The 25,862-nt window shown below is 45.3% G+C and overlaps 1 protein-coding gene across 1 annotated transcript in view; it reads right to left on the bottom strand.

Annotated features, from left to right (window-relative positions):
* Window positions 1-2,807: 2,807 nt before the first annotated feature.
* Window positions 2,808-25,862, bottom strand: part of KYNU (kynureninase) — a 137,213-nt gene continuing 114,158 nt past the window's right edge. Inside the window, exons 11-14 of the mRNA XM_066577332.1 lie at window positions 20,511-20,563; window positions 18,299-18,384; window positions 4,647-4,877; window positions 2,808-3,063 (exon numbers count right to left, since the gene is read on the bottom strand). Coding sequence (XP_066433429.1) covers window positions 2,917-3,063; window positions 4,647-4,877; window positions 18,299-18,384; window positions 20,511-20,563 — 517 coding nt within the window. The 3' untranslated portion in view covers window positions 2,808-2,916. The remainder of the gene's footprint in view (window positions 3,064-4,646; window positions 4,878-18,298; window positions 18,385-20,510; window positions 20,564-25,862) is intronic.

Below are 25,862 nucleotides of genomic sequence, written 5' to 3'. Positions count from 1 at the left end.
TATTCTTGCTACAGAAAGGTTCCAGGTGTTCGGCTAAACTTTTGCTACAGAAAGGTTTCAGGGGTTCGCCTATACTCTTACTACAAAAAGGTTTCAGGGGTTCGTCTATACTCTTGCTACAGAAAGGTTTCGGGGGTTCAACTGAAACTCTTGGTACAGAATGGTTTTGGGGGTTCGCCTCTACTCCTGCTACAGAAAGGTTTCAGGGGTTCGCCTATACTCTTGCTACAGAAAGGTTTCAGGGGTTCGCCTATACTCTTGCTACAGAAAGGTTTCAGGGGTTTGCCTATACTCTTGCTATAGAAATGTTACTGGGATCTGCCTATTCTCTTGCTACAGAAATGTTACTGGGGTCCACCTATACTCTTGCTACAGAAAGGTTTCAGGGGTTCGCCTCTACTCTTGCTACAAAAAGGTTTCAGGGGTTCGTCTATACTCTTGCTACAGAAAGGTTTCGGGGGTTCGACTGAAACTCTTGGTACAGAATAGTTTTGGGGGTTCACCTCTACTCCTGCTACAGAAAGGTTTCAGGGGTTCGCCTATACTCTTGCTACAGAAAGGTTTCAGGGGTTCGCCAATACTCTTGCTAAAGAAAGGTTTCAGGGGTTCGCCTATACTCTTGCTACAGAATGCTTTCAGGGGTTCGCCTATACTCTTGCTACAGAAAGGTTTCAGGGGTTCGCCTATACTCTTGCTATAGAAAGGTTTCAGGGTTTCGCCTCTACTCTTACTATAGAAAGGTTTCAGGGGTTCGCCTCTACTCTTGCTACGGAAAGGTTTCAGGGGTCCGCCTCTACTCGCCTCTACTCGCCTCTACTCTTTCTACATCTCTAGTCCTAACACTAACACCACGGTAGTAAATCTCAACTTGGGAAAGCTGAGTTTCTACCTCTCAAAATGCTTCTCTCTTAAGGACTAAGCCTACAAATAAAACCAGGGAAGGTAGGGTACTATTCAAATGCTTCATTAGGAAGGACAGAAGACAAATGGGTGACAGGTGTGCACGACCAGGTGAAGGCAGCCAAATTTCACAATATTTGCACAAAAAAAATAAAATAGGTCAGCACTACCCAATGGAAATATATCTCAATAGAAATCTATAGGTGCACGTTAAACCACGGCTGCAACATACAGTAGAAGCAGAAACCTAAAATGGCAACAGCACGCAAAATAAATTTACTATCAGAGGTATACATGCCTATAATCAATACTCTAACCATATTAAATAATGCAGTTTCTTGGTATATACTTTGATCAAATCACATTGGCCCATCTACCTTGCATAATAGGCTGATATATAAAATGAGACAGCTCGGATTTGGTGAAAACTATGCATATGGGTAAAGAACTGGCTCAGAGATAAAAAGCAGAGGGTGGTAATAAATGGTTTGTACTCTGATTGGGCCCCCGTCACTAGTGGGGGCCACAGGGTTCAGTATTAGGCCCCATTCTGTTCAATATATTTATCAATGACCTGATAGAGGGGCTGCACAGCAAAATATCAATATTTACAGATGACACTAAATTATACAATATAATTAATGCAACGGAGGACAATGTGCGGCTACAAACAGACCGAGATAAGCCGGGGGCTTGGGAAGAAAAATGGCAAATGAAGTTCAATGTTGATAAATGTAATCCCCCCTAGAGCAATCAATGCCAGTCAGCTGCTGCAAAAGCTAATAAAGTCTTGGGGTGCATTAAAAGAGGTATAGGGGCGAGAACATTATCCTCCCATTATATAAGGCACTAGTCAGGCCCCACATGGAATACTGAGTACAGTTCTGGTCACCGGGGCTCAGGAAAGATGTTACAGTGCTGAAGGGGGTTCAAAGAAGGAAAAACTAAACTAATACATGGAATGACGGGACTGGAATACCCGGAGAGGCATCAAAACTGGGATTATTCACCCTGGAAAAAAGACGGTTAATGGGCGACCAAATAACTATGTATAAATCCATGAGGGGACAATACAAGGATCTCTGCCATGATCTGTTTATACCCAGGACTGCGACGGTAACAAGAGGGCATCCGCTACGTCTAGAAGAAAGCAGGTTTCACCGCCAACACAGAAAAGAGTTCTTTACTGTAAGAGCAGTGAGACTGTGGAACTCTCTGCCTGAGGATGTGGTGATGGCAGAATCTATAGAGGAGTTTAAAAGGAACTAGATGTCTTTCTAGAGCAGAAGGATATTACAGGATATAAATCTTAGGTTAATTGTTAATCCTGGTATACAGGCAGGTAGGAACTATTAGGGGTTGATCCAGGGAACAGTCTGTTTGCCATTAGGGAGTCGGGAAGGAATTTCCCCCCAAATGGGCTAATTGGCTCCTGCCTCTTGGGGTTTTTTGCCTTCCTCTGGATCAATAACATAGGAGGATAAACAGGCTGAACTAGGCAGAAGGTAAATGGGCAGCAGGTGTGCACGACCAGGTGAAGGCAGCCAAAACTTCACAATATTTGTACAAAAAAATTAAAATAGGTCAGTCAATTTTGTACATTTTAGGTTTCTGCTTCTACTGTATATTGCAGCCGTGATTTAAAGTGCACCTATAGATTTCTATTGAGATATATTTCCATTGGGTAGTGCTGACCTATTTTATTTATTTCGACCCACTGAATAAAGGTGACATGACATTTTTACTGCACTGCAAAGTACTTAAAAACTAGGGGGCCTGCTCCAAGATTGGTGAGCCCCATTTCACTTACGTTTGGGGCCACCCTTTGTAATATACACTTCTGAGTAGTACAATATTTAAGAAAAAAACATTTTTCAAACACTCCTTATTTTCTCTGCAGTCATCAACTTTTCCTTTATTTTTTTATTTTTACAGCAAATACATAAAATATCACATATCTGTAACGTGAATATGTCAAACCACCATCAGGAAGTGACCAGCTCCCGGCTCTGGTCTTTATTCGTCAGCCCCCTCTATCCCTTCTGAGCTTCTAACAGAGGCCAAAGCTTCGGCCAACATTTTAGTAAACCTGAAGACGTCATGGAAAGTGTTGTAGAGCGGTACCGGTGCGATCCGCAGACTGTTGGGCTCACGCATGTCACACTGCAAGGGGTAACAAAAATATCTGGATTATAGATGCATCTCAAAGGGTTAAGTTAAATCTTGTAACTACTAAGATTAAATATTGTATCAAGCCTTTACATCCACTAAGACACACAAGTATTTTATAACCTAAACTTTCTTTTACATGTTACATTGTAAGAAGTGATGCAAAAGAAAATACTCCAACGGTACCAATTCTCTTCACGAAGATTGAAATGCTAGAGAAGCTTTATAGCAATAGTGTTTGGGAAAAGTATGCAGGTAAGGGGAAAAAAATCTGTCTTTTTAGTGCCACCTACAGGCGACTATGGGGGGTGGGGGTGGGGGTGTTGCAAAGGGAAGAGACTGGAGCAATTGCCTGCAGCGCAGTCAGATATGCATATAAACGGGTTGCATGACCTGGGTCTCTGTCAGCAGAAAGTCACAACAGCCAGAGCTCTTCACCAGATGTTGCACCTTGATTCATCTTTCAGGTGGGAGGGAGGGAAGGCAGCAGTTTAGAGGGGCGGCTCTGTCCGCTACATACCCTGGGGTCCTCTCCACTGTCACAGCTTTCCAGGAGAGGTAAGTATGTGGCTTGGCATGTAATGTGAATGTATGTGTGTGCAATATATGTGTACAGATGTGCAATATGTGACAGCCCACACCTGTAAAGAGGATTTATTGCAGCTGCTGTAAAGCACACACCATGCTGCACTGTCTCTACAGGCAATGCGGGACGGAAGTGAATCCAATATGGGTGCCTCAAGGGATGTTTTAAAACTAAAAAATATTTAGCCATAACATCTAAAGAGTAATAAACACATTCATTCCCTCTGCAGGTACTGTTGTATCTTGTCTCCTCCGGAAGAATGGGTGGAAAAATGGGTTGGGAGTCCTCAGCTGCAGAGTACGCCTAGGTGATGGGCAGAACTCGGGATTGGTTGGTGCAGGCGGTGGCCTGCTAGATGACAGTGGGATCATACTGGATGACAGCGGGATCGGTAGCGGAGCGGAGCTGCGCGCACGCCAATGGAACAGGGAGGAAAGTGACAGGCTGGCCGGCTGCAGCAATGAAAGCGGAGAACAGTTTTGAAGCTGAGGGGGGCACCGAAGCGAGGAGGGGAGTGACAGCCTGGCCGGCAGCAGTGGCCGTAGGATGAACATGAGCTTGGAGAAGAGGTTGGAGCTGAGACTGGCGTCATCAGGGCGGTAACAAGGCGTTACCTGTGACTGGGCAGGTCTCCACCCATCTTTGTGATAAGATACAACAGTACTCCCTCTGCAGACTTACCGTCAGTTCCTGAAACGATCATTAAATATCTGATGCATCACTTTAATTACATGAGACTTTCCCTTTAACAAATGCCATCTCTTTTAGAATGGAAAGGAATTAGTAGTTTCCTTGAAACTGAAAATTTCGGACAGAGCAATGACATCCTCCGAAGCAGCGCAAGGAAGTCAACAATCATTAAGTGGGACGGCTGGTAAACTTTGTAATATCTTAATGCGATTAACGGGTCAAGTGCAATTTTATTAAATAAAGCGGCTATTGACATTGTAAATTTACAAACACGTCTGCGACAAAGGACAATATCACGTACCGCGACGCCCCTCTTCTCAAGTTCTTTGTAAACAACTTTTATGGGCAGAGAAAAAGCCAGCGAGAGTTGACATCCGCGGTCTTCAAAGCGAGAGGGCGTGATTATTTTTGCATAAGGTTTCTTGGGTTCAGCCGTATTTTCACTGTAATAATGTTTAATTAAGTACTCTAAATAGCCAGTCAGTAAAATCGACTTTTTCCGTAAGGCCTTCATGCTGGTTTGATTGAAAATCTGTGAAGAGAAAAAAAAAAAAACGAGACATTTAAAATGTAAATGGATAAACGGAACAATGGCCTAGAGAAGCGCCGTCTGCGGCTTATGGAAATATCAAAGTGACAGAATGTTACAGCGATGTGAAGTACAGGTAGGGGAAGAAACAATCACTGTACTGTAGATGTAGCAAAGCTGAGTTTATTATTATTTAACCCCTTAGTGACGCGGCCTATTTTGGAAAATGATTTTGGGGGGATTTTCATCTCTATTTTCCAAAAGCCGTAACTTTTTAATATTTCTGTTAACGTGGCCATATGGGGGCTTCTTTTTAGCATGGCAGGATGGAGGATTTTTTTGTGGTACATGTGGTTTTTTGATTACTTTTATTGCATTTTTTTGGAAGGCAAAAACAGCATTTGTTGTGCAAGATAAAAAGTGTGTTAAGTTGTTAACCCTTTCCAATCCACTGTCTGACCTCTGAAGACATTATGATTTAAGGCTGTACAGCTCTCATGTTGGAAGACGTCCGCCGGGGTTCTCTTACTGTATATTGCCAGCCTCTCTGCTGTCAGAGCCTATCCAACGTGTCACCTCATGCAGTACTGGCTTCAGCCAGCAGATAGCGCCGTTGTATAATGGCGGAAAAAGAGTAAGCCCCCCCTAGGAAAACCAGGATACAAATTGGATTGGAAAGGGTTAAATTAACTGTCGTTATTGATGCAATTATATCAAATGTGAGTTACCATTTTTTATAGCAACGAGGGGAAAGTGTGCAAAAAGTATCTTTCTTACTAATGTGTTTTTTTTTCTTACCGTTTTTATGTTTTATTTTTTAAATAGTTCCTATTTCCCTGTAGGGGACTTGAACCTGTGATGTTATGATCACGATTATAATACATTATTGTTATTCATAGTGATCAGAGACCATTGCAGTCCCAGGCACCCTTGTCTGGCATCCAGTGGCCACGGTTCCACTGAAACTGTGTAAAAAAGGTTATTATTTTTTTCTTTTGCTTGAAATTAATTGCCTTTTTTGTTTTTTACCTTTTTCTGTGCCCTTTTAGGTAACCTGAACATGCGGTCCTTTGATTGCTTAGATAATAAATGCAGCACTTATGTATTGCAGTGTGTTATCTCTTATATTTACTATTACAAGCCATGGCAACCCAATGGACCTCCATTATTAGATGGCAGAGGGCTAATGACATCATTGAGGGAGCTCCGTCCCTCTGTTAACCGCTTACGTGCCTTACATTTTCACTGTACATAAGGGGTTAACAGCAGGGATTGAAGTTATCTCTGATCCCAGTCACTGCCGCAGCTGTCAGTTATAGTTAGCTTCTACTGTAGTACCTACACCATCTACATAAAGAATGTGTGCGACTTTTCACACAAACCGCTTCCCTTCCATGTCGTACAGGTAGGTCATGCATTGGGAAGAAGTTAAAGGGAATGAATCATCAGAAAATATTGTCTTGAAGAAATGAAGTTTTTTCAAGAATTTTGGCTGATTTTTAAAATCTTCTATGTCGCGATATATATTTATACAAACCTTCTAAAATCCTACAGTTCACTCATCGACTACTTAGCCTAATCATAGTTTGACACTTCCTGTTCTGTAGAAATAACTTTCATCTCATTTTAATCACAGGCAGGATTACAAGCAGACACTCCTTTATTTGGAACAGCCTGATAGCCCCAGTAATATTTCAAGGCTCCAGAAAAGGTCACACATCAACCTACAGAGTAGATACCTACAGATGGCACGAGAGAGAGAGAGAGGTTTGTTTCGGGAGGAGGAGAGCTGCTTTGCATATTATTTTCCCAGGGAGCATTGTGCTTGTTCTTGAGACTCTCTACTAGTTGGATTTCTGTAAGTAGAGTTGGTACAACCCAAGACTTGGAACATCCTATATTTTTACATTTCCAAGCATTTAAAGTCGGCTTAACAAATAGAGTGTAGGTCATCAGGCAGGTCACTATTGAGGGCAAGTCTTTTGTATTGCATAGTGATATACATCCTGGCTGTGCTTCAATGCACAGCATAAGCCAGGGCGCCCTATGTCACTGTTCACTAGACCACTACCGTCTTCTACTATGTTTGGGGCTCCAGAAGCTTGGGGAAGTAGTCCCTGACATGCCCACTCTGCTAGACTCTTAAAATAACTGAATGTGGATTGCAGATCCTGTCCTTGCACCACTACTATCTCCAACCTCTCTGGAGGTGGTTCGGTTGTACCAATCAGAGAGCGCCTACCCTAAAACTGGGACATAATATGGTACTACTAATATCCTCCCCAAATTGTGAGGGAGGAACTCAAGTCTGACTTGTGGAAACTAAAGAGGATCCACAAGCTTATCCAAGCAAATGACTTAAAGGGTTGTCCAAAAATACAAAATCCTAGACCTGCAGTTTTGGAATCTCCATACCTGAACCAGTTCCAACAATGGGTCATGTGGCTTGCCAAGAGATACCTGGTTATGAACCAGGAGAGGATGTCCACCCAGAGACTACATATGGCTGGGCTTTGTGAACGAAGATAAGTAGGGGGCTATCCATGTCTACTACAGGATTGTTGGTGGCTGACGAGTTTGATTTGGGATAGGCAGATCCAGCAACAGCTAATGGAGGGGGAAGTTTGTCCTGAGTCCAGGGCTGCAGTGTTAGGGTTCATTCTCCATCTCCTCTTGCCCTTAAGAGCAGCCCAGCAAGTGCTCGAGAGAGAGGAGGCAGCATGATAAGTAACGTGCCTCAAAGCATTGTGATGAGAAGCTAGAGTACGCCACTCATTATAATCAATGGGGCAGGCTTTTGTGGGACAAGTTGTATATTTTAATGACATTTAATGTGTTGTGAACTTTAGTACAACTTTTTTGAGGGAAGATGGAAAAAGCTCCAAAAAAATCCCGCCATTGTTTCTATTTAGTTTTTTTCATGGCGTTCACCTTTTTTTAAACTGCCAGGATCTGAGGATTTTCCCACTACCGGTAGTTAGAGCAGGAGCCGGGCCATCAGTAGTCAACCAAGCCACCATCTTAAAAAGATGTATGTGCAGGTTTAAAGCCCATTAGTGAGGTCAGTAAAAAGGAGGTTAAGAATGGTGTGGAGACAACGATGATGGAACTTGAGGAGTCCTCGATGGTGACAAGATGTTGGTGCAGTGTGTAATGTCTAGTGTAGGGCTTCACCTTTGCTGTATGTTAAGTTCTTGTGTTGCACATTGTATATTTATTGCACTGAGTTCCAGCCTGCGCCGTGTTGCAGTACGTCATATATTTGCATTTGACTGCAGTTTGTAAATAAAGCTATCTTCTATCAAAAAGTACAATTTAAATCTAAATATTTACATATGAAATAATCCCCGTGAGTAAATAAATAACATTAGGATATAATTCACCTCTAAGTCCCTCAAAAAGCAGGCTGCTGAGCGCGTTCTGAATTCTCCGATATTTATTCTCGCAGCATTAAAGCATTGTAGATCCATTTCCTTGATTGCATCGGGAGCTGGGACTTAACTAGTAACGGTTAGATCTATTTTGCTGAGGTTCTACAGCAGCAATTAGCATTTGGAAAGCCTAAGTCACTGTGCCAAAAAGGGTAAAATCAGCCATAAAAAGGAGAATCACTGAGCTCTCGACTCATTGCTGGAGACTCCCCGCAGCGGATTTAATGACATAGACACATAGCAGCTACGTGGTGACATAAGTTCATAAATGAAAAACCCCGTAGTCTCACATTGATGAACTAAAACCAAAAAAAAGAGGCAAAATATGATTTTTATAGAGTCTTTACAGTGAGGTACTTTGTGCAAATGAGCCCCCGGTGTGAAATCTTCTATCTGTACTCGGATTCCCAGGTCAAATTTGCCTAATTTAGCAGCAAAAATTCATGCAAAAAGCTTTCAGGATTTGGCTTAACAGCTTCTGTTGTTACAGATGAAGCATTAAGTTACGATGTAGAAAATGATACAAACAATCAGCACTCAGGAACGTTATAAATGGCTCTAAATTCGACTCGCCGAGTGGGAAAAGTTCATTTGTTTGACTCATGTCCTTGAAATTCCCATTGTTCTTCTGCTGGGGCGTCCGTCTTATAAATCGTTGAATGACTTCATGGGCTGCAGGTCGGCCAATTATTTTAACTGTTTAATTGTATAGGAGTAGCAAATGTGAATAATATATACATGTAAAAATATGGCAGATGGGAGGGGTTGGTGCAAAAAAACCTTTGTAATTGTTACCATAAACTTAAATTTCCTTCTGCAACAGTTTATACAAATGAGTTCCTATATTTATTTGCGGTAATTAAAACTGACTCGTTTACTAGTCTATTGCCATCTGTTGACGACAAGTAGTATTGCAGGTGCTATTTTTTTTATCATTGATTTCAGCTGACCCAGAAGTAATTTAATACAACTAGTATTATTCCTATTAACTATAATTACACTGGACCTAAATATAGATATTCACAATTCAGTTATTTGTACTATATTCATTCTGAATATGTTAGGTCTCCTCTGCTAGCATATCTAAGGGCAGTATATAGTTGTGTACATGCAGTATTTGTAGGTAAACATTTGTTTAAATGTGCCTCTGCCTATTCATAGAAAAGCCTGTGAGTCCTGCTTCCACTCATATAGAACTGTACAAGTTAAAACAATGCTCCATAGTGTAGTTGGTTCAAATCCCCCCCAAACAAACAAACAAACAGACAAACAAAGAATGTTGTGACCTGCGGAAATAGTGCAGATGGGCTACTTGGAAATATGTCTTAAGCAACAGCCTCTCCAATGGACTAGGAGCAGCCGTAACAGTGCTGGCAGGAATGGATAGAAGAACACTGGGAATAAGACGCACCAACAGGGGTCCACTCAGAGAGAAAGCCTGTTAGTCCTGCCTGCTTCCATAGTTAGTTTCTGTTAGGACTGAACAAACTGTTACAACCACAGTTCTCAGGAGGCCTTCGATGCACGAAGGACAACACTTCAGTGATTGATGAATCAAGCAACAATAACATTTCCTTTGTAAATCAGGTGAACAGTAGACGATGTACGTGTCCTCCAAACACTCACAGTTCATAGAATAGCCCATTTAGCTCCATCTTCGTGGTGGTTCAAATCTTATTTCCAGCAGTGAACACAAATACAGTCCAACTTACAAGAGTCAGTGAAAGATCACAATTGGGCCGAATTACACAGGCAGCACTGGCGACTCTCAGCAATCAACTTCAGAATGGGATTCTTGCTTCTCCTTCAATAATGTCATTGATCCTGGCATCTCTGAGTCTAAGAGCCTATAACTTCCTGGATTCCAGTTTTGGAGGAGTCCATAGACAGCAGAACTCTGAAACAGACTCCTAGTACTACACTGTACCTACATGGTGTCTTGTGCCCACCTTGTCATGTGATCCTTCCATCCAATAGAAATAAACTAATATATTAAGACTGAAGGAGTACACACTTTGACCAATAGTGGTCAGACTTTGCTGGATAACAAAGTGTGATGATGATTGGATTAAAAATGTCACACCAAGTGTATGCTGAAGGTTACAGGAAAGTTGAATTGAAATAATGTTTATGCATCGTAATTTGAAGTTTTATGTATAGAATATTTGACTTGATTGCTACACAAGAGAATTGGAATTTAATACTTATTGACTAACCATAATGTAAATCTTTTATTTTTGTGAATTTTTGTGTGTGTGAAGGGCTCGTGTACTATATGATATGTGTACTGCCGAAGCACTTGACCTGAAGTGTGAGAATGAGGCTCTAACAGATAGCCAGACCACAAGGGGTGGAGCAAGATGATATAGCGAAAGGGATGGAAAACTGTGTAATGATTTTTCCCTTCCTCAATATAGACCTGTCTAGTGAAAAAAAATAAGATGTATGTATACGTCCTTCATGCATATAACACAAGTACATGGTGTATTTAAAATTTTGGGCTCTACTTATTTGAATGTTATTGAAGTATGATGCTAGAATGAGATAATTGTGCACTTGGCAAACCTGATGTATGCATTGCAAACAGAATAAAATTCAGAACAAACATTTACTTAAATTTACATTGCCAATGTGAATAATTTATGGTGTCAGAGACCTGCCTAGTTAACTTATTAGGGCAGACATACTTACAGTGATACAAGCAGAAATTGACTATACCCAAAAAGGTATTAGGCCTTTAATGAATCAGCAGTTAACCACAATTTGTGCCGTTCTCATTGGTTATAGATTGTAAATCCTTTCCCCTATTTGCAACAAGTTTTGCACAAGTTCCAGAGGTGTTCTGGGTCCCCTTACTGTCATGGTCCCTCATGCAGGCATCAACTTACTACATTGAGCACAAATTAAGAATCCTTCAGCTACCAGATTCACTATGTATGGCCTTGCTAGCACTCTCACATCACAATCAAATTAGTTCTAAATAAAGCTTACTTTCTCTGAATTTGAAAAGGGTGGAGGTAGGGGCAGACCATGACACTGAATTTCAAGGACATGATTGTCTGGAATTAATAAAAGTGCAACTAGGGGCCTTGAAAATGTTGCTTTAACTCCCATTCCTAATTCAGCTGTCGATTGGGGTCACAAAATTGTCTCTCCATGTATAATATTCTAACACAATTCCTAGTCAGCGACACTGCACCTGTAAATCTGATTAGGCCAGCTGTGCTGCAAGAGTTACAAACCACTATTTACTTCTCACCTGATGGTGTGAGGTGGAAGAACAGTTAATTTTCTTGTTAAAAGCTTTTGTCTTCTTGGAAAAAGCTAACAAGTCCATACGCCTTACAGATATAGCCCAGCTAGCTTAGGTTTCACAGATGCTATGGGCGACTAGCCAGACAGATATTGGGATGCTTCTGGTCTCACCTGTCTTGGTCAAGATGAAAGAAGGGGTTGTGCTTCCCTGCACACCTAAGTACCCCCTAAGGCCCTCACAATAGGCAGTCATTGAAGTAACAATTATGGACCCAGTCTGTACTAAGACATGAAAAGAAACAACATTGAAGCTGCTACATTACTTTTGCTGCATACAAAGGTGTGTGTGTGTGGGGGGGGGGGGGGGGGTGAAAATACTCTGTATTTGAAATCACTACAGCCCACAGAAATATAAAAGTAAACAAAAATCTTATTTATATAGCGCCAACTTGTTCCACAGTGCTTTCAGGTACCAAACTCTGTACTCATTTTACTGACGTTGAAAGCATGGAAACCTGAGTCAACCTGAACTGAGAACTTAGGACTGCATTTTTGCTGCCTTAACACTCTGTGCCACATGAGGTTCTTTAAGACTAGATGTCATATGTCAACATAACTGCTGGATTTGAGCATGTTGGCGATGAACCAATTGCTAATGCAGATTTTGAGGGATTTTTTGCAGATTTTTTGAAACAAAGCCCAGTTTGTACATGGCTGCATAGTATGCGCATGTCACAACCCAAGCCAATTGGTCAAAGTACCTCCTCGCTGTTTGTTCGAGGCCAGACTATGCATTTCAGCGACTGCAGATTGACTGCATACAGCTACCAAAAGGTAGGTGTTTTGGAGTTTATGTTGGTTTGTATAGACCTCTTTTCGTGTTAGCTAGAGGCATGGCAAGAGTGCCCCCCCCCCCCCGCACTGTCAGCATAAAGATCGTAACAGCTGTGGCAGAGAAGAACGATATTAGCCCATTGAATTCAATGGAGCCGGCAATACAGCAGGTTCCACTGAAAGCAATGGGCTGCCGGCGTGCGCAGGATGAATTGTCGGGAAGGGCTTAAATATAGAAGCCCTTCCCTGCAATTCATCCAGAAATGTGTTAAAATAAAAAAAAATAATTAAAAAAAATATATATATATATATATATATATATATATATATATATATATATATATACTTACCTTGTCCCGGCAGACGGAGTTCAGCCGCGGCGGCCGGCAGTGGGTGTGAAGGGGGTGTGAGTCAGACTCAGCGCTGAGCCAATCAGGGGGCAGGTCTGACTCACACCCCCTTCACAAGTTGGAGAAATGCATTTTTGGTACTAAACAAGTGTCTTTCCTTGGTTATGTGATTTCACCCATGGAGATTCAAATGGAGTCTGATAAAGTGGCAGCAATCTCCCAATGGGTCAGACCAGATAACCTGAAAGCTCTCCAGCGGTTTTTAGGTTTCGCAAATTTTTACCGTAAATTCATTAAGAATTATTGTTATTGCTTAACCCCTGACCGATCTTACCAGGAAGGGTGCCGACTTGGTAAGATGGTCGCCAGAGGCCCTGGAAGCTTTTAGTCATCTCAAAAGGGCGTTTACAGCCTGACGCGCGGCGACCATTCTTCATTGAGGTCAATGAGTCTGAGGTGGGGGCGGGGGCTGTATTGTCTCAGGAAGTCAGCGAGAGATCTGGGTATAGTCCATGTGCGTTTTTCTCACGGAAGTTTAGTTCGGCGGAACGTAACTGCGACGTGGGTAATCGTGAGTTATTGGCGATTAAGTGATTTCTAGAAGAGTGGTGTCACCATCTTGAGGGGGCAAGGCATCCCATTATGATCAGTGTTCACTGATCATAAAAACTTGGTATATCTTGCCGACTCTGTTTTCAAATCTTACTCCCTATTGAGATTGCAATGGGTTACCTGATAAATGTGTACAATGTGTGAGACAACATGAATAGTAAGATGGATGTCTGGCTTCCTAGATCACATGGTAGTAGCCATGCCACATTTGTGTTACCATATGATACTTTCTCATAAATGATAAGCCCTGAACACATACTCTTGAAGGGATCAGCGGATAATTGACGAAGGCCAAATGTTAAGCTTCAGTTAATGTCAATAGACATGGCTAACATAATGGTTTACATACCCACTCATACTATAAATAAGGGAAACGTTAGTGAAAGCTACAGACTATCTAGATGGGGAATTTGAAGGTCTGTGTTGTTTTCACCTAACTGATAATTCAAAATTTATTCATAAAAATATTCAAGATATCAAAAATGTAGTACATACACTCAGGCAAGATAAGGACCAGGGGTGGTTTGATTGGCTTTTCGTTCCTGGTTCAGTGCATCTTGGCTTCGTTGACTCTTCAGTATATTTTGTGGTGCAGTGGTAAGCTGTACACTCCTTTGCTGCTTTATTCAGTGTATACCTAATCTAGTGAGTTTATGTAATAATTGGTTCAGGGGTCCATGAACACACACAGGTTCGGAACTCATGTTATTAAGGGAAATCCAACCTAGAAATTATTAAATGTTGCGTCATATTTCCTCATTTTATATCTGGACCCATACACAGAACACAAGAGTCTCCTACCCTCAAACCCAGAGTTAGCTACAGAGCCTCCTTGAGGAAGGGAAGGGGCCGCCCTACATGGTTGTAACTGGGAAGGATTATGGATACTTCTTCAGAACGTCCATCTTCCTAGAGTTTAGTAAGGCAGCACATTCCTTAGTGTTTACCCCAAGTTTCCAGCATGAGAATAGAGTTCATGCTAACCGTGGGACTATGTGACATAAGAAAACAGTCGCAAAAGGAGGGGTATGTGTAAAATGTAATCTTGTGGATAATTTAACCTTACAAACTGCTGTAAGAGATTAGAGATAGAATGCAAAAGGTAGACCTGGAACCCCAACGATTTATTTGGTGGGTGGTTTTCAGCCTTAGTGAGCATGGTGTTGTTTATTTTGGCAGTATGTATCATCCTGCCTTGCCTACTCCTCCTACTTATTTGTACTATTACTGGTAAGGTGGAAGCGATGGTGGAAATAAAAATCACTGCTGTTACGGTATACTACCCTTGATACACCAGCCCGGGTGCACTAGATCTCACCCACAACCCCTGTCCCTGCCTACTTGCCTCCACTCCTGGCTAACCCCAGGCAGGCAACTGGGCAGCGATCCCTACTCTCACTAGGAACCGAAAAGGGACGCTGGCATACCTGGATGGAAAGGGTAGAATACAGACAGAAAAGGCAGATGTAAATAACCAACATGAACAATACTAAGCAGAACTGAGGCAGGTGGAAAAACCTGGCGGATAATAGCAAGGTATAGCAGACAAGATGACAGAAACAGGAGACCAACAGAGGCAGACTAGCTAGCACACTGAGGGAAACCAATAACTGGCAGTGGTTGCAAGTCTCTGCCCGACCTTTAAACAAAAGCCTCTGCCCAGGGGTGGAGAGAGGGAGACAGCCAACTCCCAACTGAACATAATAAAAGGGAGCTTGTGCACGGCAGCTGCACTCACAGGTGCGCGCCCGCGGTGCCGCACGCCACCAGCACCATGCCGGCCAGGTACCCACGCCCCCGGCAGCTGGACAACAAGCCGAGGGGATGTGCCCCGACCGCAGGACCCCGCACATCATCGCCCCGGGAGGACCAGCAACCGCTGCATGGTAACAGCTGCTCATGTTATGGCCTTATGGAAATCTAAACCCCTGAACCAAAATAATGATGCTCTGTAAGGATATGGAGCATGAAAGAGGAAAATGTGGTAGTAGGAATCCAGATAAAGAGTTAATGCAAGTAAGATGGCGGATGTCCTCAAATGGATTGTGGACGTATGCCTAATTAAGAGCAAGGAAATGAGACTGCAGTTTTTGTGTTAACATGTTTAATGCGTTTACGTGGCAAGGCAGCAAGTTGTAACTAATCAGCTTATATATAGAGAAGGAAGAGGAGCAAAATTGTATAGGTTGTATTAGCCTTGTATAGAAAAGTGTATGCCCTGCTTTTTCCTGGGCTCAGAATTTGTATATTATTCTTGTGAGTCAGTGCTGGCACAAATACACTCCTACGCTTCCTGAAGAATCTGCCTTGGATCCCACAACATTTCTGGGATCTGAGACAGCCATTTCACCTCCTACTACTCAAAGGTCCCATGGCTGACTGGGAGAGACATCAACCACCTAGCACCCCCGGACCATTGATTCGAAGGAGGAGACTCCCAGGAATCCAGCCTCTCACCCTGACGTACAGAAACCATAGTAAAGGGGAGCGACGCCTACAAGGACAGCTTACAACCAGCATTAATTGGTAATTGGCCTGCCTCTATTTTAAGGCAGAAGGGGAGCCTGATCACCTCCCAGGGACACCCGAGTAACTCTGAAAGAGAGAAACCAGAGTGAAACCGCGTTTCGCAGTATAGGTGGGTGGGTCGAAATTGTGAAAACTGTTTATGTAGTGAGGATTTGCAGTTAAGAAGTATATATTGGCTTTACTAAAGTGAAACCTGTTGTTCAGTTCTGTTACTAGAAAGAGTTAATGGCTCGTCTCAAAGTCTTAGGCCTCATGTCCATGGGCGGGTTTCATTTGTGGAACCCGCACAGGACACTTGTGCGGAAGATTCGCAAATCAAGCTTCCCATAGGGGTGCATGGATGTCCGCAAATCAATTTAAGCATGCAGATTTGTTTTGTGGACCTTTTGGTTCTGAAAAACATATTGCAGCATGCTCCATATCTCTGCAGATCCTGCAGGGACGGCTTCCAATTAAGTCAGTGGAAGCTGTCCAATCTGTGGCACACCTGCAGCTGACCTTCAGAAGTGGATCCCGTGGATCCTGCAGCAAAGCAGGAGATTTGAAAGAGAGAGTCACTGCTGGCATAAATAAACTACATTTCCTGAAGAATCTGCCTTGGTGTCTTGAATCCTGCAACAATGTAAACTGGTCCTATTAAAGCAGCTCTGTCAGCTCTCTGCTGCTGCCTGATCCGAGGACAGTAGAGCATAGAGGAGCTTGATTAGATTTAGGTTTCTAGGATTTAATTCACTATTTGCATGTAAAAAGCTATTTAAATGTTTCCAGGACTCAGAGAACAATCCTGAGAGTCCTACTTCCCCCATCCACTCTTATAGAAAGCCTGAGAGTCCTACTTCCCCCATCCACTCTTACAGAGAGCCTGAGAGTCCTACTCCCCCCATCCACTCTTACAGAAAGCCTGAGAGTCCTACTTCCCCATTCACTCTTACAGAGAGCCTGAGAGTCCTACATCCCCCATCCACTCTTACAGAGAGCCTGAGAGTCCTACTTCCCCCATCCACTCTTACAGAGAGCCTGAGAGTCCTACTCCCCCCATCCACTCTTACAGAGAGCCTGAGAGTCCTACTTCCCCATCCACTCTTACAGAAAGCCTGAGAGTCCTACTTCCCCATCCACTCTTACAGAGAGCCTGAGAGTCCTACTCTCCCCATCCACTCTTACAGAGAGCCTGAGAGTCCTACTTCTCCATCCACTCTTACAGAAAGCCTGAGAGTCCTTCTTCCCCCTCACAAAGGGATTGACAGCTCTTATAATGAGTCTGTGTATGGGGAGAGCTGTTAATCAACAGTTTGTGGGCAGGAAGCAGGGCAGTTCTAATATTCTTCAGAATTGATAGCAGATTTTAGACATTTGCGGATTACTTTCTGCAGCAGCCGGGGAGGTACTGAAGGGTTCTAAGGCCATTGGGATACATGATTGCATAATACAGACTATCGCTAGTGCAGAACTTTCCTCTACCAAGGTGAGCTCAAAGTCAGTAAATCAGCGATCATTAAAGGGGTTTTTAAGGGCTAAAAAAACCGAAGTCCTGCTGTACCTGACATTTCAGCTCTATTCTCTTGACTGAGGAAGAGGCATGGCTCCATTTCTGGGATAACAGCACACCCTCTCACCGCCCATCCTCACATCCTGAGCCCCATGATGCCAGGAGTTTGGCAGCATGACGCTGCTGTAACCAGGCACATCCTTTAAATTGCTTTCTGTTGTACGATTTTGGGGTACATCAACTTTTTAGCCAATTTTTTCATTCTGTATTTTTTTTCTTACGACGTTCACAATGATACATTTACAATATTTTACCTTTTACAGACGTACCAATACCAATTATATTTATTTTACTTACTATGTCTGAAAAGGGAAACGTTTTCTGGAGCTTTTAGTTTATTATTTTTTTAACCATTTATCTTTAGTCCCCATAGGGGCCTTGAACTTGTCATAGTTGGATCACTTCTAGAGTATACTGCCACACTTACTTGACGATAGTCTTTACCAGGCTCCAGGCTGCCATGTGACTCCATTGACACCCACCAATTGTGTCACGGGTGGCTTAGCCGCTGATGCTGACATGAACAGCACTGGCCAATCATAGCAGCATGTAGTGTCTTAGACTACCAATGTACAGTGTGCATCAGGTAGTCTGAGAAGCAGAGCGGCCATCTTGGATTGTGCAGGACCAGACGGTCACTTTAAATACGAGCAGCCAGTCTTATTAGACCCCAAGTCATCAATGGAGGAGAAACTCCCTGCATAAACAACGAGTCACATGTCTAACCTCTTGGATATTTCACATACAGGTGCTTTTCAATTTGATGCATAAATAGTCGCTAACGGATCTGTCGGCATTCAGGTCGTTATTACAAGATCTGGCGTCACATAAGAGGAATCGGTGAGATTTCACTATTTTATTTACCTCCAGACTTGCCTGCAGGGAGCACACCAGCAGGATAGGCGGGTTAGACAGACGGAAGCCGTCCACTCCTTGACTCAGTTTTAATTCTAGAGGAGAAGCAAAAAATACGTTGTTATTCTATATAATGTGGCGCAACCGATTAAACAGAACGCACATCGAGAACGTGTGAATCTCGGGGGAATTTATCAAGCGAGTTACCTCAGTTTTAGGGTGCATTCACATGAACGTATATCGGCTCTGTTTTCACGCCGAGCCGATATACGTTGTCCGCGGGTGCAGGGGGGGGAGGATGGAAGAGCCAGAAGCAGGAACTGAGGCTCCCGCCCCCTCTCTGCCTCCTCTCCGCCCCTCTGCACTATTTGCAATGAGAGTAGGTGGGGCGGGGCTAAAGTCCGGTAATTAGCCCCGCCCTCGTCCCACCTCTCCCCATTGCAAATAGTGCAGAGGGGCGTAGAGGAGGCAGAGAGGGGTCGGGAGCACAGTTCCTGGCCCTGGCTCTTCCATCCTCCCCCCCTGCACACGAGGACAACGTATATCGGCTCGGCGTGAAAATCGAGCCGATATACGTTCGTGTGAATGCACCCTTAGGCCACGATGTGACAGCGCAAGAAATCGCATGTTTGCAAAACTCATGCTTTCCAATGGGTTCCTTCTAGAGATGAGCGAGCGTACTCGCTAAGGGCAAATACTCGAGCGAGTAGTGCCTTATGCAAGTACCTGTTTGCTCGTCTCAAAAGATTCAGGTGTCGGCGGGGGCTGCGGGGGAGAGCGGGGATTAACAGGGCGGAGATCTCTCTCTCCCCACCGTTTGCCCCTGCTCACTCCCGCAACTCACCGCTCTCCCCCGCTGGCACCCGAATCTTTTGAGACGAGCAGACAGGTACTTGCATAAGGCACTAGTTGCTCGAGTAGTTTGCCTTAGCGAGTACGCTCGCTCATCTCTAGTTCCTTCACATTAGGGATGTTTTTACTGATGCTATATTTGAGCGATTTGCACGTTTTTGTAGCCCACTTGTTTATTGCATCACATGAACTAGCGATTTTTGTGCGATGGAATACATTTTTAACATTCCCTACCATAAAAATAAGCCCTAGCTGCAGTCCCTATAAAAAAAAGATACTTAGCTAGCAGGCTGGGTCCGGGTCCTCCTGCTGCTCTCCGGAGCTCCGCTGTGCGTCCTGAAGTCCTCGTTTGCCCACAGAAGATTCATAAATCCCAATCCCAGGAAGCAATGGCTCTGATTAATTCATCTAGCGGTGCTCAGCCAATCAGTGCAGTGCTCAATGAACCAATCAACAGCCAGTGCGTTGTGAAGGCTGGATTTATGAATTGGCCAATCAATGCCGCGGCTCAGCCAATTCATAAATCCCGCCTCCACAACTTGGAAAGAGGAGTTAAAATACCAGCTGGTTGATCTGTTGCTGCCCACATCTGTGTGAATAAACCCTGAGCTACAATGACCCACTAAAAACCCAAATACCCTCCACAAGTCCTGATGGGATAACAGATCCCGGCTGCAAAAAAATGCATGGAGTCCACTGACAGAAAACCCCGTCACGTGGCGCAGAGGCTCGACGCATATTACTATAAGGTATGCAAAATATGCAGTCACATCTTTGTCTTGGCACTTGGAGGGCGCAATTACTCAAACGCCACGTAGCATTTCAGCAAACTGTGGCAGCTCTCTTCCAAAAACAGCGCTGCACTTAAGCAGTGGTTGTGTCTGGTATTGCAGAACGGCTCCATTTAAGTGAATGGGACAGGTTTGGCGCTGTTTTTTTAGCAGAAAGCAGCCATATTTTTCCCATCCTAACCAATCCCAGGCATACAGCGGACTTTCCTGCAATCCCATAAATTGTAGCAATTCCCTGCAATCCAAAAAGGATTGTAACAGGTGACAAAGTCAACTCTGCTACATCTGCAGGACTCCGTGTAACACATCTCTTGGGATTTATGTCAGTCTGGGAGGCGTTGCAGAAGACGGACAACTAGACAGATCTGTATTTGAGGTCGTAAAATCAATGATGTTTCTTCTGTACTGGAATGACAGGTCCATTTAAAGATCAAGGCAGAAAACATAAGTGTAGAGCCGGCCGCGCGGGCCGACATCATGCGAGATTAGATGAGCGCCCGCTGCTGTCGCCCTCGCTGTGCGCTGAATGAAATGATTGTTTTATGGCGCCGCTGCGGATGTTTTATCGGAGGACGCACCGTTCTCCATGCTGAATCTGGATTTGAACTCGTGACCCCACCAGCCGACCAACCTGGAAGGAGAAGGAGATAAAGATCATTAGACTCAATTACAGCCGCCGTAGAACGAGCTAATTCCAGGCGAACAGCTCGCGGCTCAACAGGCGGCAGCCGCAACGTACTGACATTACAGCGACCATCAAACAGTGCGAGATACGACGAACAAGAATACACGATGACTGACCGGAGAGAAATGGATTACCGTGAAAGGCGGAAGGACTGCGGCCGGCGCAGAATACGAGAGCCTACAGACTTTACCCACACATACTCTCAAGAGTTAAAAGCCGTGCCGTGAGGGTCCAAACTGAGGGTGAATCCGCAGGTCGCTTTGGTCAGAGTCGTCCACAGCGGCACTTTCACTTATACGAGAAACATGCATAAAAAAATGTGTAAAGCACCTGCGTCTTAAGCATACGTGGAGCGCGTTCTGATCCGGGTTTTATAAGAACAACGGATACGTTTTTCACTGCAAACCCTTTTCTAATTTTGTACTTCAACGCGAACAGATAGGACATGCGTGATTTTTTACCGCACCACAACACCATGCGGGGCAAATAATGTGCTACTTGGATAGATCGGACTTTTGCAGAAGCAGCGATACCAAATATGTAATTGGCTTTGTTTTTCATTTTAAATATTGGAAACAGGTTTTCTTTAAACTTTTAATACCTTTTATTTTCCCGAATAGTTAATAACTAGAGATGAGCGAGCGTACTCGTCCGAGCTTGATGCTCGTTCGAGTATTAGGGAGCTCGAGATGCTCGTTACTCGAGTCGAACACCACGCAGTGCTCGAGTCAATTCCATTTCCTTCCCCACATGTTTTGTGCCATTTTCTAGCCAATAGACATGCGGGGAAGGCATTACAACTTCCTCCTGTGACATTCCAGCCCTATCCCACCCCCCTGCAGTGAGTGGCTTGCGAGATCAGGTGACCCCCGAGTATTTAAATCAGTCCCGCCCGCTGCCCGCCACAGACACACACTGGGAGAGATCAGGGAGAGTGCTGTTTCTGCTATAGGAAGATTGTTAGAGTAGGATCCTGTCCTCAAGAACCCGAACGGTCCTTCTTAGGGCCACATCTGACCGTGTGCATAACTGTTGTGGCTGGCTGGGAGCAGTTTTGCACATTTTGTTTTTTTTCATCTTGGGCTGTGCAGGCCATTACAGCTATAGCGTTCTCAGTCTGCAGCAAATTATACAGAGTATAGGGAAAGTGGTGCTGAGATAGGGACAGTGGTAGTGTAGAATCCTGTCTACAAGAACCCCAACGGTCCTTCTTAGGGCTACCTCTGACCGTGTGCATTTTACAGGTTGTCTGGTGGGAGTTGTAGTGCATCACTATTGCACAGCTAGGCCTGTTTGCAGCCTTCCATATAATTTTTTTCTGACTGCAGTTTGCGTTACAATACCGCTGTCAGCCTCCAACTGTACGCCAATAATTCCATAATTATTTACACTGGTCTGTGTCTGCAGTGAATTATACGCACAGCGTAGGGCCAACACAGCCACTTTTAGAGGGAAAGTGATATACACTATACAGCCTGTATTCTTTTTATAAAAAAAAAAAACAGCTCCTTCGTTGGGCTGCCTCTCACCGCCTGCATTTTACTGGGTGGCTGCTGAGAGTTGTACTGCTTCAGTATTTCACAGCTAGGCTTGTTTGCAGCCTTCCGTATAATTTTTTTCTGGCTGCAGCTTGTGTTACAATACCGCTGTCAGTGTGAAAGTGTACGCAAATAATTCCATAATTATTTATACCGTTCTCTGTCTGCAGTGAATTAGACTGCGGTCTCACCGCTAAACAGTACTGTAATATTACCTGGGCCACTGCTAAGTATTTCAGCTCAGCCGCTGTGCAGAGCGTCTCACAATACCATTTCCGTTGGTGGGGTTGAGATTGCCGCAGTTACCAGCACTATCCACTGGCATTACAGGCTTCTCCCACTCCACCCAGCCTCTATTATCTACAAGTCTCTGTGAGCAGTAAATTACCCCTAGGTATCAGCGTGAGACAGCGGGTTACTTTTTCCTAGTCACAGCATAGAGACTCCACTATCTACAAGTCTCTGTGTGCGGTGAATTAAGGCCCAGTTGTCAGTGCTGTACAGTGGGGTGATTTATTTGGGGCCCGCTCTATTCGTAATACACCATGCTGAGAAGTAGGGGTAGGGGTCAAGGACGTGGATGCGGACGCGGAGGTCCAAGTGAGGGTGTGGGCGCAGGCCGAGTTCCTGGTCATGGTGAATCACAGCCGGCTGCTACGGGATTAGGAGAGAGGCAAGTTTCTGGGGTCCCCAGCTTCATATCACAATTTATGGGTCCGCGTGGTAGATCTTTATTACAAACAGAGCAGTGTGAGCAGGTTCTGTCGTGGATGACAGAAAATGCATCCAGCAATGTATCGGCCACCCAATCTTCTACGCCGTCCACAGCTGCAACTCTGAATCCTCTGACTGCTGCTCCTCCTTCCTCTCAGCCTCCTCACTCCATGAAAATGACATATTCTGATGAGCAGACAGACTCCCAGGAACTGTTCTTGAGCCCCTGCCTTGAGTGGGAAAAATGGTTCCTCTCTCACCTGAGGAGTTTGTTGTGACCAATGCCCAACCTTTGGAAAGTTCCCGGGGTCCAGGTGATGAGGCTGGGGACTTCCGGCAACTGTCTCAAGAGCTTTCCGTGGGTGAGGAGGATGATGATGATGAGACACAGTTGTCTATCAGTGGGGTAGTAGTAAGGGCAGTAAGTCCGAGGGAGGAGCGAACAGAGGATTCGGAGGAAGAGCAGCTGGACGATGAGGTGACTGACTCCACCTGGTTTGCTTAGCCAACTGAGGACAGGTCTTCAGAGGGGGAGGCAAATGCAGCAACAGGACAGGTTGGAAGAGGCAGTGGGGTGGCCAGGGGTAGAGGCAGGGCCAGAGCGAAGAATCCCCCAACTGTTTCCCAAAGCACACCCTCTCACCAAGCCTCTGTGCAGAGGGCTAGGTGTTCAAAGGTGTGGATGGTTTTCAGTGAGAGCGCAGACTAACGACGAACAGTGGTGTGCAACCTGTGTCGCACCAAGATCAGCCGGGGAGCCACCACTACCAGCCTCACCACCACCAGCATGCGCAGACATATGATGGCCAAGCACCCCACAATGTGGAACAAAGGTCTTTCACCGCCTCCGGGTCGCACCACTGCCTCTTCCCCTGTGCCCCAACCTGCCACTCAGATCCAACCCCCCTCTCAGGACACAAGCACGAGCACTTCCCGGCCTGCACCCACACCCTCACCTCCACTGTCCTCGACCCCATCCAGCAGTGTCTCTCAGCGCAGCGTTCAGCTGTCTCTAGCGCAAGCGTTGGAGCGAAAGCGCAAATACGCCGCCACACACCCGCATGCACAAGCTTTAAACGTGCACATTGCCAAATTAATCAGCCTGGAGATGCTGCCGTTCAGGCTTGTGGAAACGGAGGCTTTCAAAAACATGATTGCGGCGGCAGTCCGGCGCTATTCGGTCCCCAGTCGCCACTATTTTTCCCGGTGTGCCGTCCCAGCCCTACACCAGCACGCCTCCCGCAACATAAATCGTGCCCTCACCAACGCGGTTACTGGGAAGATCCATTTAACCACGGACACGTGGACAAGTACTGGCGGGCAGGGCCACTATATCTCCCTGATAGCACATTGGGAGAATTTTGTGGAGGCTGGGACTGAGTCAGAGCCTGGAACGGCTCACGTCCTACCTCGGTGCTGGTATCTGCGGCAGTCTATGCAACCTCCTCTAAACTCTCTCCCTCCTCCTCCTACACAACCTCTACCTCCCAATTAAGAAGTGTGAGCAGCACGTCGCCAGCAGTTGGTGTGGCGTGGTGCGGCAGCACAGCGATGGGCAAGCGTCAGCAGGCCGTGCTGAAACTACTCAGCTTAGGTGACAAGAGACACACGGCCCCCGAACTGTTGCAGGGTCTGACAGAGCAGACCGACCAATGGCTTTCGCCGCTGAGCCTCCAATCAGGCATGGTCATGCGTGACAACTGCTGTAACCTGGTCGCGGCTCTGCAGCTCGGCAGCCTCACACACGTGCCATGCCTGGCCCACGTCTTCAATCTGGTGGTTTACCGGTTTCTGAAAAACTACCCGCACTTGTCTGACCTGCTCGGCAAGGTGCGCCGCGTCTGCTCACATTTCCGCAAGTTCACCACGGACGCTGCCATCCTGAGGATCCTGCAACATCGGTTTAATCTGCCAGAGCACCGACTGCTGTGCGACGTGCCCACAAGGTGGAATTCTATGCTGCACATGTTGGCCAGGCTCTATGAGCAGCGTAAAGCAATAGTGGAATACCAACTCCAACATGGGCGGCATAGTGGTAGTCAGCCTCCCCAATTCTTTACCAAGGAGTAGGCCTGGATGGCAGACATCTGCCAGGTCCTCAGAAACTTTGAGGAGTCTACCCAGATGGTGAGCGGCGATGCTGCAATTATTAGCGTTACCATCCTGCTGCTATGCCTGCTGAGAAGTTCGCTGCAAGGCATAAAGGACGATGCTTTGCGGTTGGAACAGGAGACGGGGGATGCCAGTATGTCGTTTGATAGCCAGACCACCCTCATTTCTGTATCTCAGCGCATTTTGGAGGAGGGGGAGGAGCAGGAGGAGGGGGAAGAGACAGCTGGGCACACTGCAGAGGGTACCCATGCTGCTTGCCTCTCATCTGTTCAGCATGTTTGGGCTGTGGAGGAGGAGGGGGATGATCCTGAAAGTCATCTTCCTAGCGAGAACAGCCATGTCTTGTGTATTGGCACCCTGGCACACATGGCTGACTTCATGTTAGGCTGCCTTTCTCGTGACCCTCGCGTTAGACGCATCCCGGCCAACACGGATTACTGGGTGTACACCCTTCTAGACCCACGGTACAAGGAGAACCTTTCCACTCTCATTCCTAAAGAGGAAAGGGGTACAAGAGTGTTGCAATACTACAGGGCCCTGGTGGACAAAGTGATGCTAAACTTCCCATCTGACAGCGCTAGCGGCAGAAGGCGCAGTTTCAAGGGCCAAGCAGCAGGGGAGGCGCGGAGATCAGGCATCATGTTCTCAATGCAGGCAGGGGAACACTCTCCAAGGCCTTTGCCAGCTTTATGGCTCCTCAGCAAGACTGCATCACCACTCCCCAGTCAAGGCTGAGTCGGAGGGAGCACTGTAAAAAGATGGTGAGGTTGTACGTAGCCGATTGGTACCACCATCCTCCGTGATGCCTTTGCTCCATACAACTATTGGGTGTCAAAGCTGGACACGTGGCATGAACTTGCGCTGTATGCCCTGGAGGTGCT

The sequence above is a fragment of the Eleutherodactylus coqui genome, chromosome 8 (assembly GCF_035609145.1).
Source record: "Eleutherodactylus coqui strain aEleCoq1 chromosome 8, aEleCoq1.hap1, whole genome shotgun sequence".
NCBI lineage: Eukaryota > Metazoa > Chordata > Amphibia > Anura > Eleutherodactylidae > Eleutherodactylus > Eleutherodactylus coqui.
This window is presented reverse-complemented; position numbering and strand designations above follow the sequence as displayed.